Genomic DNA, 11,934 nt, shown 5'->3' with positions numbered 1-11,934 from the left:
CCTACAGGTCAATGTTGGTTGCCAGGCGAAGACACAGTACAGCTCCAGTCGGTATTTCTTGGGCTCTAATTTCATTGGCATCCAGACGCAGTACACGCAGATTAGAGTAATTGTTTGTATCCACAACTCTGCAGAAACTGCTCACTGAAAATTCTGGAAAATGTAGGGAAAAAGAGTTATTCTCTTATACAGGCAGGCACAAATAGAGCCTATGTACATTAGAAAAACTATGCCTTATATGCCTATACTTTATCAACTGGGTTTTATAAAGAGTTATATCAAGTCTTTTGTAATTACATGCAGGTATATATATATATATATATATATATATATATATATATATATATATATATATATATATATATATATATATATATACAGTACAGACCAAAAGTTTGGACACACCTTCTCATTCAAAGAGTTTTCTTTATTTTCATGACTATGAAAACTGTAGATTCACACCGAAAGCATCAAAACTATGAATTAACACATGTGGAATTATATATGGAATTATATACATAACAAACAAGTGTGAAACAACTGAAAATATGTTATATTCTAGGTTCTTCAAAGTAGCCACCTTTTGTTTTGATTACTGCTTTGCACACTCTTGGCTTTCTCTTGATGAGCTTCAAGAGGTAGTCACCTGAAATGGTCTTCCAACAGTCTTGAAGGAGCTCCCCGAGAGATGCTTAGAACTTGTTGGCCCTTTTGCCTTCTGTCTGCGGTCCAGCTCACCCCTAAACCATCTGGATTGGGTTCAGGTCCGGTGACTGTGGAGGCCAGGTCATCTGGCGCAGCACCCCATCACTCTCCTTCTTGGTATAATAGCCCTTACACAGCCTGGAGGTGTGTTTGGGGTCATTGTCCTGTTGAAAAATAAATGATGGTCCAACTAAACACAAACATGATGGAATAGCATGCAATGCTGTGGTAGCCTGGCTGGTTCAGTATGCCTTCAATTTTGAATAAATCCCCAACAGTGTCATCACTAAAGCACCCCCACACCATCACACCTCTCCCTCCATGCTTCACGGTGGGAACCAGGCATGTAGAGTCCATTCGTTCACCTTTTCTGAGACGCACAAAAGACACAGTGGTTGGAACCGAAGATCTCAAATTTGGACTCATCAGACCAAAGCACAGATTTCCACTGGTCTAATGTCCATTCCTTGTATTCTTTAGCCCAAACAAGTCTCTTCTGCTTGTTGCCTTTCTTTAGCAGTGCTTTCCTAGCAGATATTCAACCACGAAGGCCTGATTCACACAGTCTCCTCTTGTTCTAGAGATGTGTCTGCTGCTAGAACTCCGTGTGCCATTGACCTGGTCTCTAATCTGAGCTGCTGTTAACCTGCGATTTCTGAGGCTGGTGACTCGGATGAACTTATCCTCCGCAGCAGAGGTGACTCTTGGTCTTCCTTTCCTGGGGCGGTCCGCATGTGAGCCAGTTTCTTTGTAGCGCTTGATGGTTTTTGTGACTGCACTTGGGGACATTTTCAAAGTGTCCAATTATATATATATATATATATATATATATATATATATATATATATATATATATATATATATATATAAACACAATACAAACATTGTTATGTACAAAATATGTGTAGTGTATTAAATTATAGTGAACACACTTAATATAAAACCTTTGACACTCTTACTAGTCACAAGTCTCACTAATTTGTCTATATGATCTATAATTTGGTCCATGTCTGTCCTCCTGTATACAGTTGTCATTCAGTGGAGATCCAGGTACTGTCGTGATGAGCAGAGGCTTGCGAGTGGATCGTTTCTTTTTATTCAGTAGCATTAAAACATGCATGTTTTCGTTTTGTTAACTTTATTTACAAATGTAAATAAACAATGCTTTTGGAAAACGCAGCCCTGAAGAGTTTTGTAAATAATAGCCTATACTGTAAATGCCTGACATGCCAATATATATATATATATATTTTTTTTTTCTGGAAGTGAAGTAGAGGATGAATTTAACAATAACTAATAATTGGAGCTTTTTAGTGGCATGACCAGGATCATGCGCGCTCTCGTTTTCCCTTAAGTTCAAGCAAAGAAGTAGTGCATTCTTATTGGCATGAAGTAAACACTGAGGGAACATCCGATCCATGTTGAAAGATACACTACAACTTACTGAATGTGTAGTGTATGTAATCACTCAACGAGTGTTTCAACCATGGAAAGACAGCAGCTAGAAGACAATAACTGAAAAAAAAAACACTCACTAGTGTGCATAAACTAGTGAGAAAAGTTAGTGCAAAAAATACATTTATATATTTACTCATAATTGTTTTTTTTATTATTATTATAATTAAATGTATAGATATAACTTTATTATAAAAATGGTCAAATATAAAGTTGTATACAAAACAATTGTTAGGGTTCTCTGTATAATTTAGTTTAGAAATATTTAGAAAGAATAAAGTGTACGTTACCAGTCAAAAAGATATATATATATATATATATATATATATATATATATATATATATATATATATATATATATATATATATATATATATATATATATATATATATATATATATATTATATTTTTTAAGAATTATCTTCTGCTCACCAAGCCTGCAATTAATTTGATCCCAAATACAGCAAAAGCAGTAATATTGTGAAATATTTTACTATTTAAAATAACTGCTTTCGATTTTATATATTTTCAAATGTAATTTATTCCTGCAATTGCAAAACTGAATTTTTAGCATCATTAGTCCAATCACATGATTCTTCAGAAATCATGCTAATCTTCAGATTTGCTGCTCAATAAAAGTAATTATTATTATCATGTTGAAAACAGCTGAGTAGAATTGTTTCAGGTTTCTTTGATGAATAGAAATTTCAGAAGAGCGGCATTTATCTGAAATAGAAATCTTTGGTAACATTATATATGTCTTTATCATCACGTTAGATCAATTTAAAACATCTTTGTTAAATAAAAGTATTAATTTATATAATTGCCATTTTTATACCAGGTTGGGGTTATACACAGATTTTCTGTCATGGACCTTCTGAATTAGACTTGGCCACCCCATGTATAAAACTCTAGCTCCGCCACCGAAAAAGATAAAAGGGTTGTCGAGTTACCATATGTCCGTATAACTTTTCTATTTTATGTTTAATGTACAGTATTTATTGAAAATTACATTGAAAAAGACATAAAATATTTTAAAATGCCAATAACGATGTGACATTATTCCCTTTAATGTTTAGGTAACTACATATGAGAGAACGTTTAGAATAAAGAATAATACAAATAATTTTCAACATTGTAATCATTGTATTTATTGGAGTACATTTTGCAATAAAATAATTATTCAGTTAAAACAATTCAGTCATTCTACTATATAAACTGCATGGACAAAAATGCACTCCTCCTCTTAAGCAAAAAACCTTTCATGCATTTGATTTTATGCAACATATCTGCTTAAATTAAAAAGATTAAACAAACTTGTTGTTGTAGCCTCTGTGCTTTTTGTCTTTTTGCCCCTTTTATGTTTATAAAAAATAACACACACAAACGAGTTGGAGAGAGAATAAAATTTTGAAAAATCATGCTGCATTCAACCAATTTTTATACTCATATTTTTTATAATTGTGAAATACATTTATACACATGCAGAAGACAACACATTAACTGTACCTTATATAAAGTCCTCCTTACAGCCATTTTTACAGTATTTATACAATAAATCACATTCCAATAAATTGATACAGTTGCACAGCCCAGAGCTTTCAGTGTAAAGCCAGTATACAGTGAAGCTTTGTCTACTGCCTCACTTACGTTATGCTGTGTTTTGTGCCTTGAGGGTTTGTGAATATGAGTGCCATGTGTGAGAATGCAAATCATCTGCATTTTAACAACCTGACTTCATAAACTCCGTCAGGAGTGAGCACAGGATGAGAACTTTGTGCATGTGTACATGCATTTCTGGGGCATTTGACTTTGTATGACATGTTTTATCTTGGGTTGGAATTACAGTGGCTTTACATACTAGAAAAGGGTTTTCTTAATGTTAAGCTCAACAAATAGCTTTTGAAAACATGATAGACTTTAGTGAATACAGTAAAACTGGATGTTTCAAAGTAGCCCAACTGGATCTCTTGCAGTTAAACAGCTGGCTAGCAAAGGCACAAGCTACTTGTTAAACATGACTTTATAAAACAATATTGTTTAAAAAAGCAAAAGAAAGGCAAGCCATAAATACCAAAAAGTTACAAATTTAAAACCATTGTTTGCATTTTAAATGTTTTTAATTAATGGATGGTGTTTTTCGTATGTGCTAATCAGTTCCAACTTATTAAGAAATGCTCAGAATACTTAGAAAAATGTATACAGCCATATTTATTTGTTTGTTTTTTATTAAAGGCCATGGTGCATTTAATGACATCATGATGTCAGAACAAACATAATGTGGAAAATACTCATATGTGAGTCAGTTACTCATCTGTCACAAGGTAATGTTAACCAGCAGTCAGTTCTTCAGCTTAATGCAGATGAATACACACTTTTTTTTTTTTTATAGGATGCATAACATATTCCCCTGCAGTATTATTCACAACAAACATTACAAAGCAAACATTAATACTTGGTTTTAAAAAAGTGACTAATAAAATGGATATTACTTTCAAAAAACATTCAAGAAAATGATTAAAAATGCACTTGCTATAGATACAGTTTAGAAGTAAATACTAATACACTCATGCATCCCTACAGATATTAACACACATATTATCTTTGCTATAACTAACTGCTGCAGGCTATAAAAAGAGAAATGAAGACTAAATGCCATGAAAGGCCCCATTTTTCCCTCAATCTCCATTTTTTTTAAGTGTCCTCTAGTGATCCAGAGCTATGCATTTCCACATGCATTAGTTTGTCACTGCCCTGGTGTTTCTTCCATTGCAGCAGCCATTTTCTTTCTTCTTTTTAGAAGAAGAGGATTGGACGCATCCTTGATCGGTTTAACCTTTATTTGTTCATAGTCCACTCTTATTGTTGCTAAGGCATTAGTCATCTCTTGCTGTGTAAATACACACACAACAGACTTAGCAAAATCATTTACAAAAAAATAATGACTGAGACCGATGGTCATAGACACTACTGGTCAAATGTTTGGGGTCATTATTTATTTATTTATTTATTTATTTATTTATTTATTTATTTATTTATTTATTTATTTAATATTTAATATTTTTGGGTCTCTTCTGTTCACCAAGGCTGCATTTATTTAATTAAATATAATGTAGAAACAGTAATATTGTGAAATATTTTCTATATTTGAATATATTTTAAAATGTAATTCATTCCTGTAATGCAAAGCTGAATTTTCAGCATCATTATCTTCGGTGTCATATGATCTTCCTTCTAACATGCTGATTTGAAATATGATGAAAACAATTGTGATGCTTTATTATTTTTGTAGAAACAATTATATGTTTTAAGATTCAACAGAAAAGCATTTATCTGGAATTATAAATATTTGTTATACTAACCCCAAACTTTTGAATGGTGCTGTATGCATGATAAACTATTTGATTTATGCATATCTGAATACATGGTACAGAGAACAGACCTTGACTTCATCCCAGACGTGACTCTCTTCCTTAAGAACTCGACTTGTGTGTAGATGTGTAGGAGGAACATTCATTGACTTCTGCATAGATCCCGAGAGAGAAACACACGTTGATATGCAAAATATTAAATATGCTAATGAAATAGTCTTGCTAAAAGTTAAAGGGGTGGTTGATTGCAATTTCACGTTTTTATCGTTAGCTAGTGTGTAATGTTGCTGTTTGAACATAAACAGTATCTGCAAAGTAACAAAGCTGAAAAATTAATGCAAATGGAAAATCATCTTTTAAAATTCTGGCAGTTTAATGCCTACAGAAATGACTGGAAGGGACTAAAATGATTTACTTTCTGGGTTTGTGACATAACAAACCCAGATAAACCCCATCCTTGGGAAAAGGCAGCAAAGGGGGAGAGGCCATGCTGCGCTGCTTTATAAAAGAGGAAGAGAAAACTAGGGGTGCACATAGAAATCTATTCATATATGAATTGCGATTCTGTCTTCTAACGATTTTAATGGATTCACAAGTTTCAAAATCAATGTTATAAAGCAGAAATTCTTAAAACTTTTCCCCGTATCCCCTTGCTCGCCATCTCTCTTTCTTTCTCGCCAATCACAACACACTGGGCTAGCTAACCAATCAGAGCCCATCACCTATTTCTGAGGGAGGGGCTTCATAAAAGAAGGAAATGACCAGAGAAGGGAAATAATGCATTTAAAAAAATAAACACATGTTAGACTGCACACCATAAACACAATCAGGCCTAGAAAGAAAGAAAATGGTGAGCAACCCCTTTAAATATGGAAACAAACATAGGACCAAAATATTATGTATATCATTTTCCCTAATTTTACACGCTGAAATGGTAATGCTCACATTGATCCAAGAATGGTTCATGAATTGTGCAATGGTCATTCGCTCTGTAGGATCTGTTTTCAATAGCTGGCAAATGAGCTGCTTTGCTGTGGAGTGAAGAAAAAAAATGTATATCACATAATGTATTTAATTATATTTGAACAAAACGTGGCATTAGAAGTGTTAAATATCATAAAATGACCTTCCTCTGACACCTGCGACCATTCAGGGTTTGGAAATTCATACTGGCCATTCCTTATGCGTTTTCTCATTCCCGGTGAGAGCGGTAAGCCGTGGTTTGAGTAAAATGGTGGATATCCACACAACCTAAGAGGATCCATATTGGTTGTGAATGAAAGTGAAATAATATATAAAAAACTGATGTGATATTTCTTAACCATCAAAATTGTTTTCACTCACAAGATGTACATGATGACTCCTAATGACCACAAATCACATGACTTATCATATTTCTCTGGACCAAACACCTCTGGGGCTGAGAGAGAAGGGTTTGCTTTAGCTTCACTGTATTATGATATGGAATGAAACTCAAAACGGACTTCTTACTTCTTACGGTCTGCTTACCCACATAATAAGGTGTATAGCACGGGGTGGTCAAGCAGTTGTTGGATGTGGTCTCTTTGGCAAATCCAAAGTCTGTCAGCTTGAGCTGGGCATCCGGATGCTTTGAAGAGTACAGTAAATTCTCTGGCTGCCAATCAAGATAAGATTGAAAATTAAATTTAAGAGAAATGCATGGAAATATAGATTTATGATGTGTGATACAAAATTCTTTCCTATTTTATTAATTATTATAACCTTCTGGTAAATTTCACATATAGTTACAAAGAAATGGCAAGTAACAAGTTGAATTAAATGTGAAAGTTGTGAAAGCAACTAGAACCTAATAGAGACTAATTTCTTATGATCTTCTTTGAATCTTTCTTGGACTCAACAAGTAATGGGAAAAGATTTTCAGCAGGGTTTTTAAATGGTCTGAAATACTAATTGACTTCTAAATGAACTCTAAATGTTGGGTTTTCCTCTTGGCTTTCAGCAATGAGTGAGTATAAGATTACAGAATGACTGTTCTTCTATAAATGTGCTGTGAAATGTATTCTCGGTTGGATCATTTGCCTGTTTTAATGCCGTTATTAAATTGCCATGTTCAATTAAAGTCGAAGAAACCTAATTGGCTATATTTTAAAATGGAAACCAATGCAGGGTCCAACTGTTACATGATATGTAGGATAGGCCAAATGGCCCCAGGAAAAGCAAGAAAAAATATACAAAGTTACAGTTTAGCTTTAATAAGTTCTGCCTTAATTATACTTCAACTTAGTGACACTCATCCAGAGTTTAAGCACCATCTCTAACCATTCAGCATTGCTTGTGTGTATCTTCTGGCTAGGTTATGTTAAAGGTTCATAAAACCATTTGGATAAACCAGTAATTAAAACAGTAATATTGTCAAGTATTATTACAATAAAAAATAAAACATTTTCTATTTTCATATTAATTCTTATTGTTAATATTAAAAATGTGTTTACAGTCATGTTTGCTCAATTTATTGCATTCTTCCTGAATAAAAGTAATAAAAAAGCTAAACAGGCTAAACAGTAGCTCACCTTGAGGTCTCTGTGAGCAATATTAATACCATGCAGAAACTCCACAGCTTCTCCTATATTTCTCATTATTTCCGAGGCTTCTACTCATTGTGGAAGGAAAAAACAAAAATAGAGAATTAGTAATTGTGATATGTTCGCTGTTTTCTCATCGGTTGTGTTGAACATGCATGTGTGTGTGTGTGTGTGTGTACTTGTTTATCCTACATTGTGGGGACCAAATGTCCCCAAAAGGATAGCAAAACCTGAAATGTTTGACATTGTTGATGACACCGGCCTGCGGTCCCCACGACGGGGAAAAAGAAAAATTGTAAATTATGTTTATCTTAAAGTGTAACAATGCAAACAGGTTTTCTATAAGATGTATGCTTAGGGTTAAGGTTGGGTTAGGGGATAGAAAAATATTTTGGTCAGTATAAAAGTAATGGAAAGTTTCACAGAAACAAACGTGTGTTGTGAGGATGTGTAATGTACCTCTTTCAGTGAAAGCTTGATCACCACGTTCCTTAATGTGGCGAAAGAGTTCTCCCCCCTCCATACTGTTTAAAGAACAGATGCAGCATTTTAACTTATTAATCTTATGACTTCTCTTTTTTTTTTTCTTTTTTTTTTTTGTCAGAGAATTTTATTCAAATGGATAGACACAATACATTTATAAAAAAATACAATTAAAAAAATTGAAAACAATATCCCATCCATAAAAAACATTAAAAAATAAACCCTCAAAAGTTATTTGAAAAAATATGTTATGAAGGAAATTCAGTTTGGTTTATTATAAATGGTATATTGGTTTTGCTTTAATTGTGTTAAAAGCCCTACCACTCCATGATCAGAAGCAAACACTTTTTGCCTTGATAGTAATTCTCAAAGACATCTTCAATTCCTACGATACGGGGGCAGCTTGATGCCCTGCAGTGAAGCTCCACTTCCCGTCGAGCCTTAGGGGTGTCCCGCAACATCTGAAAGTGAGTGTTCAAGAGCATCAGACTTCAAATGAAACCTTTATAGACAGTATAAATTAATAATGCCATTAAGCAATACCATTTATATTTTCAAATGTATTTTTAAATATATTTCAAAATTTACAACAACAAAAAATATATATATAAAAAATAATAATATTAAGTATATTAGTACCTATAATTTGTACCTAAAGTGTACATATTAGGACCTAAAAGGCCCCATTGACAGTTTTTGTATCTTTTTTCTGAGAGTGTACATTGAGGAGAAAAAAATGGTAGCACTTTATTTTACGTTACATCTATTAGTTTCTTATTGGCATGTATATTACTAGAATTTTAGCCATGTATTAGTGCTAATTAAGCACATATTAATGCCTTATTCTACCTAACCTTATTCTACATGCCTAATCCTAACAAATACCTAAATTTAACAACTACATTCCTCACTATTAATTAGCAGAAAATACATTTTTTGAGAGAAAAGTCATAGTTATTAGTAATAAGCATCTAATAGATGTAACCGTAAAATAAAGTGTTACCAAACAATGTAAAGACAAATTACCAAGGAACCTACTTTGCAATGATTGAATGAATATGTCTAGCCTATTCTAATAGGCTATTGATGGAAATTAATTTTCTTGCCCTGCCTAAAATACATTTGAAAATATAGTGTAAAATGTATTTTATTTTATTTTATTTTTTTGTAACTTGTTTTGTGTATTTATCATGTGGAATAGCTTCAATAGCATTACATAGGCAGATAATGAATGACAGAGAGTGCCTAGAAGGATATCTGAGTAAAAAATGGAAAGATAATTGAGGATTTATATGGTTTCTCAAATGACCACACTGGCAGAGCTCCTGGAGAATGTCTAGGCAGTTTTTTTTTTGAGGAATTTACAAACTCTATAGCTTAAGTGCTTAATGGATCCCATATGTTCCTGCCAGAACTCAACAGATGCTAATAGCTCCAGTAACCCTATTATAATGGAAAAGGTTTTGAGGCACCTTAGTTCCTTGACTGCATAACAAGAATCTTTTTTACTGCATGAAAATGTCAATTTATTTCCAGGAATACCTGATTGGATTTGCCAAAGTTTTATAATAATATGAAAACCTGTACTCAAAAGGGACCATTTACAGTAGTATAAACATTGAATGTCGAAGAGAAATTAATTTAACCATCATACCATAAGACTTCATAATAATCACCCTTTTTACATTCCTTTTATTTGCTTCAAAAAAAAAAAAAAAAAAATATATATATATATATATATATATATATATATATACATATTATATATACAAAAATAGTTTGGTAATGAAACATGCAAATAGACATACTTCCTCAAAAAGTAGGCTATTTTAAAATGATGAATAAAAATCAATACCTTTAAAGCATAATGTTTGCCACTTTTCTTCTGGAATATTTCCCAGACCTTGCCGTTGATGCCTATCCCGAGCACCTGTCCTGCAAGCTTATACTCCTCTGTTATTACTTTCTTCTTTATCTTCAGTGTCGACTCTGGAGGCACAATGCTAATCTGATGCTGACTCTCTTGCTGCTCATTGGAAAGCACTGCATCATTTTTATTTTCTGTATCATCTAACATAGTGGTAGACCGTGTTCATCTCTGTCCGGGCAGCACTGAAGACTTTTTTAGACCAGCTTAAAGGATTTTAAATGGATCCAATTAACAGGGCAGGTTTGAATATCTTTGCCTGTACAAAACAAATCACCTCTCTACACTGACCTTTTCTACACATGGAGATTCAAAGCAGCCAAATGCAATTCATTTTAGACTATATATGCACTTTTGCTCATTTTCTGTGTAACTGATAAAGTCTTCACATTTAGGTATAGTCAGTTGTAATAGTGGTCAATCACTATTGATTTAATGGGTGTAAATTATAAAAATGTATAACACACACACACATATACACATATATATACACATATATACGTATATATATATATATATATATATATATATATATATATATATATATATATATATATATATATATATATATATATATATATATATATATATATATATATATATATATATATATATATATATATATATGCATATATTAAATGTTTATATATATATATATATATATCTCTATAAAAATATCGTTCAGTACCAACAAATCAGTTGAATGAGAACTGAGAACTGAATGATATGATGACTGGTCTGGCGGTCACCGCGGGTATTTTCCAGTCGGACATGTTTCAGCGTTGCACTCGCGTGCCGCTCAGAGCAGCAGATGATAATAAAATAGCTTTAAAAAGACAGATTAGAGAACTCGCTTCATCATCACGCTTCATTACATGATTTATTGGGGATTATTGCAAATACCTAATCGGAATACTGAGATGTTTGCAAAAGCGTTTCATATGAAATCTAACACCGTTATCAGAGATCTGACAGACCAAGTTTTTCAACCAGTTTGACTTTTAAATGTTTAAAAGTTGAAATGAAATAAATATTATTGCAAAGTGTGTCTGATTCAGCTTTGACTAAATCAACTGTCTTCGTGCACATTATTATTTGAGCAAACTGTTACAAATACAAACTTAATATTGAATAAAATGTGCCTCATGTGGTGTTCATTATGTTATTGCAAGATACCATTGTGCCTTTTACTCATTCAATCAAGATCTTCTAGACTCTAGCCCAACCATAACATCGTTTGTGCAATAAAATTAATTTCATCCTGAGCAATCTCCTAAATTAATCTCATTCTTGACATAATGTTTCCTCAACAGAGCACAGTATATCTACATGCGGCAGTAACCACTCACTCAGAGCTTTAGTCCCTTAAGCACTCCAGAATGACTGTCATCTTTTATAATGATGTATTGCCAGGTAGAAAAGTGTACA

The 11,934-nt window shown here is 32.9% G+C and overlaps 1 protein-coding gene across 1 annotated transcript; it reads right to left on the bottom strand.

The window, feature by feature from the left end:
* Positions 1–4,356: 4,356 nt before the first annotated feature.
* On the bottom strand, positions 4,357–10,696 carry mapkapk2b (MAPK activated protein kinase 2b). The gene is made up of 10 exons (XM_052562730.1): positions 10,435–10,696; positions 8,901–9,040; positions 8,556–8,620; positions 8,085–8,164; positions 7,042–7,168; positions 6,877–6,952; positions 6,659–6,783; positions 6,478–6,563; positions 5,604–5,684; positions 4,357–5,051 (listed from the first exon to the last, which is right to left on the bottom strand). The coding sequence occupies exons 1-10, from the start codon at positions 10,654–10,656 to the stop codon at positions 4,908–4,910; spliced, it is 1,146 nt and encodes a 381-aa protein (XP_052418690.1). The 5' UTR covers positions 10,657–10,696; the 3' UTR covers positions 4,357–4,907.
* Between the last annotated feature and the right edge of the window lie 1,238 nt (positions 10,697–11,934).

This window comes from Carassius gibelio, chromosome B8 (assembly GCF_023724105.1).
Source record: "Carassius gibelio isolate Cgi1373 ecotype wild population from Czech Republic chromosome B8, carGib1.2-hapl.c, whole genome shotgun sequence".
In the NCBI taxonomy this organism is placed as follows: domain Eukaryota; kingdom Metazoa; phylum Chordata; class Actinopteri; order Cypriniformes; family Cyprinidae; genus Carassius; species Carassius gibelio.
Note: the sequence above shows the minus strand (reverse complement) of the source record. Positions and strands in the feature narration are given on the sequence as shown.

Coding starts and splice junctions, on each gene's coding strand:
- mapkapk2b (XM_052562730.1), bottom strand. CDS start 10,656: ATGTTAGATGATACAGAAAATAAAAATGATGCAGTGCTTTCCAATGAG. Junction 8,165..8,555: donor TCAAGCTTTCACTGAAAGAG/GTACATTACACA, acceptor CACAATGAGTAG/AAGCCTCGGAAATAATGAGA. Junction 6,784..6,876: donor GGAGTCATCATGTACATCTT/GTGAGTGAAAAC, acceptor GGATCCTCTTAG/GTTGTGTGGATATCCACCAT.